General features: G+C 50.8%; 1 protein-coding gene across 4 annotated transcripts in view; it reads right to left on the reverse strand.

Annotated features, from left to right (window-relative positions):
• Ptprn (protein tyrosine phosphatase, receptor type, N) overlaps positions 1-1,526 on the reverse strand; it is a 15,282-nt gene extending 13,756 nt beyond the window's left edge. For 2 of the 4 annotated variants that reach the window (XM_087564414.1, XM_087564413.1), the window contains exon 1: positions 1,478-1,526. Coding sequence is in view for 2 of the 4 variants with exons in the window: in NM_053881.2 (NP_446333.2) it covers positions 1,246-1,378 (133 nt within the window). In the remaining 2 variants the exon portion in view is untranslated. 4 annotated transcript variants of the gene reach the window in all.
• Positions 1,527-3,255: the final 1,729 nt, after the last annotated feature.

Below are 3,255 nucleotides of genomic sequence, written 5' to 3' on the forward strand. Positions count from 1 at the left end.
AGCACACCCAAGGGATTTGACTGTCTCACTGTCCCAGCACGGGGGTTAGTCATCGTCACTATGCATGGATTTATAGGGGCGCTGAAGATCCAAATTCAGGTCTCATGCTTGAATGACAAGCACCCCACTAACTGAGCCATCTCTCCAACCCCAAGGCCTAGAATTCTTGAGGAAGTATGGGGTCTAGCTTTGGAGTTTCAGTCTTTAAAAGTCTCAAATTGCCAAGGTGGGACTTGGAACATGGGAGGAAACAGTAGCTCCCCAAATCTTTCAAAACATCCTAATCGCAGTGGCTTGGAACTAGAGGCGGAAACTCCAGCACCCCCCCCTCCCCGCGTAGTAGGGAAGGTGTGTAGGTGCTTGATTCTGAGGCAGCCTGTCCCAGGCACCCCCCGAGTTGGTGATGCTGTCCGTGGTGCTGGAGCTAGGAGTTAAGGCCACGTCGGGAAAGAAGAGGTTTACCAAGGGAAGGGTGGCAGGACACAAGGAGTGGCTACAGGAGCTCTTTCTTTCGCTCTGTCTTGTTAACTCTCAGCCTCACAGGAAGTACCGTGCACTGGCCTCCAAGCCAGGGTAGGGAAAGAGGGAGCCAGATGGAGAGGCTGCGCCCCTTCCCCCACGCGCCACCTTCCCACCCCCATCCCGGGCCCATGAGTCAGCGCTGACTATGTCCGCTTAGATGTGAGTCAGCACCAGGCCCAGCTGTGGGGAGGGGGACAAGGAGAGGACCCTCCCCTTTTACTCCTCTTCCGCTCCCTCCCCCGCGTATCCCCCTTCTTATAGGCGACCAACTCTCAGCAAAAGGCCTCTCTAGACTTAGAAGATAACCCTGCTCTCTGTCTCTAACCAATCCTCCAGGGAAGCTGGGACTGGGTGACTGGGGAGAGGCTCCTGCCGCTGGTGGTCGCCAATTCTCCTTCTCGGCTTCCGATTCTTCATCTCGGGTCTCTACCTCGATGCCTCTGGCTTCTCCTACAGTCCTGTAGTCCCCATAAATCCCTCGACTCGCGCGCACCCCCACCCCTCCTCCTGAACCTAGTCTTCCCTGGAGCCCACTTTTCCAGGTCCCGCCTGCGAATCTCGGCTCCACCTCCCGGCCTACGCCCCTTTCCTCACCTCCGTCTCCCAACGTCTCACTTCATCTCCTCTCATCTTCCTCACCCCGTAACTCCCCCCCCAACATTTATCCTACATAAGCTTCTTGCTTTCGCGACGCCCCCCCCCCCAATCAAGTTTCCTCCTGACCGTGGGCACTGATGGCGCTGCAGCCCCCGGGGCGGCCGCTCAACAACAGCAGGCAGACCAGCAGCCGAAGGCCCCCGGAACCCTCGGAGCCCCCGCAGCCCGCGGGACCTCCGGGCCGCCGCGGGCGCCTCATCCTTCCCGGCTCTGAGCTCTCGCTCTCCGGCCAGAGTCTCAGCGACGTTGGTGGGAGTCAACCCAGGAGCCTAGGCGGAGTCTGCCACTCCCCACCCACCTCCAAGGCGGGGTCTACTTGCCCCTCTTGAGGCGACCCGGCCAACTGCAGGCGTGCAATGACGACATCTCCACCCCCGGCTCTTAGGCCTATTTGCGTCATACTGGCGTAAGAGCCCCCTCTCAGCCGGGGAGCTACTCAACCTAAGCCTCCTCCACCAAATAGTAGGTTCCTCCCTAGAATTCCCACTGGGTCCACCCACTCCTGACCTGTATTCTTCAGGTCCACTGCCTCTGCCACCCTGGCTCAGGTTTGGTAAGAAGGACTCAAGTTCTATTGGGAACAGGAAAGATACGTGAGCCAGGGAATATAAACCGTGATACAAGAAGCTTAAGAGACCAGAACAGGAACTCCATTACCACTACTGGCGTCATCCCGAAAATCAGAGATGGCTAGGCACTCTCGCTGGGATAGCCTTGAGTTAGTTGCGTACTCTTGTCTGAAGGGGCAAGAAAGCATCTGCCCTACAAGGTGGCGGTGAGAATTTATGTAACTAGACACTGCAGCAAGACCTGGACCGCCACATCGTAAACACTCCTAAGCGTTAACTTCTTTTCTTCTTGCAGTCTACTTAGCTGCCTCTCGAGACTGTTTTCTTCTCCAGTGTTTGTTTTTCTTTCAGTTGGTACATAGCAATTGTACACCAATGTACACGGATGCACACAATGTGTAATGATCAGATCCACATACCTGGCATATCTATCACTTCAGACACGTATAATTTCTTTGTGTTGGGAACACTCAATCTTCTCTGTCAGCTAATTTGAAATAGTCCATTGTCACCTCCTGTAGTATCCTGCTTGCTACAGAACATCAGATGCACTGCTTCTCCAGCGGCACCGCTGTGAGTATTACCATTTGTTGTTAGCTCTGAGTGTCCCTTAGCTTCCTGTCTCAAGCTTATCAACGGTCTTATGATTTCTACATAAGGTACACATCACATCAGACCACCCCTCCCCCCCTACCAACTGCTCTGGTTAGACCATTTCCTCAAGCCTTATCACAGTGATTTCCTCGGTGGCTTTTTAATACTCTTATTTATCCAGTGAGCTACAAAGTGAGCTTTCTAAGGTTCGGATTAATTACATTGCCTTTTTGCTGTCTAGTTGTTCTTTTTGTTTTGTTTTTAACACAATATGGGTCTTGTGAGATGGCCTGCTCAGCAGGTAAAGACATTCACTATCCGAACCCAATGACCTGAGTTTGATTGTTTGAATCCATATAAAGATAGGAGAAAATCAACTCTATTATGTTGCCTTCTGACCTCTGCATGAGTGCAGTGGCACGTCCTCCTACACACACACACACACACACACACACACACACACACACACACACACATGGGGGGGGAGAATAATAAATTAAATTAGGGCAAAATGGTCTGGTGGGAAACAACACTCATCTATACTTCACAGTTATTGGCATTTGGGGTGTGTTTGTTCTTTTTTAATATTTATGATAGACATTATGAAATTTCTCATAAATATTTCAATATACTTCTCTAAGAAATAGGGACATTTTCCTACAATATTGTCATTTAGAACTCAATTCATATTCAACTATCTCGAACTGTTTCCAAAATGTCTTTTTGGCTGTTTGTTCAAATAGGAGCCAACCAAGGATCACTGTTACATTTAATTATTCTCTCTCTCTCTCTCTCTCTCTCTCTCTCTCTCTCTCTTCCTCTTCCTCCTCTTCCTCCTCCTCCTCCTTTTCCTTTCCTCCTTCTCCTTTTTTGTTGTTTTGTTTTGTTTCTTGCTTTTGAGACAGGGTTTCTC

The sequence above is a fragment of the Rattus norvegicus genome, chromosome 9, assembly GCF_021556685.1.
Source record: "Rattus norvegicus strain SHRSP/BbbUtx chromosome 9, alternate assembly SHRSP_T2T, whole genome shotgun sequence".
Taxonomy (NCBI): Eukaryota; Metazoa; Chordata; class Mammalia; order Rodentia; family Muridae; genus Rattus; species Rattus norvegicus.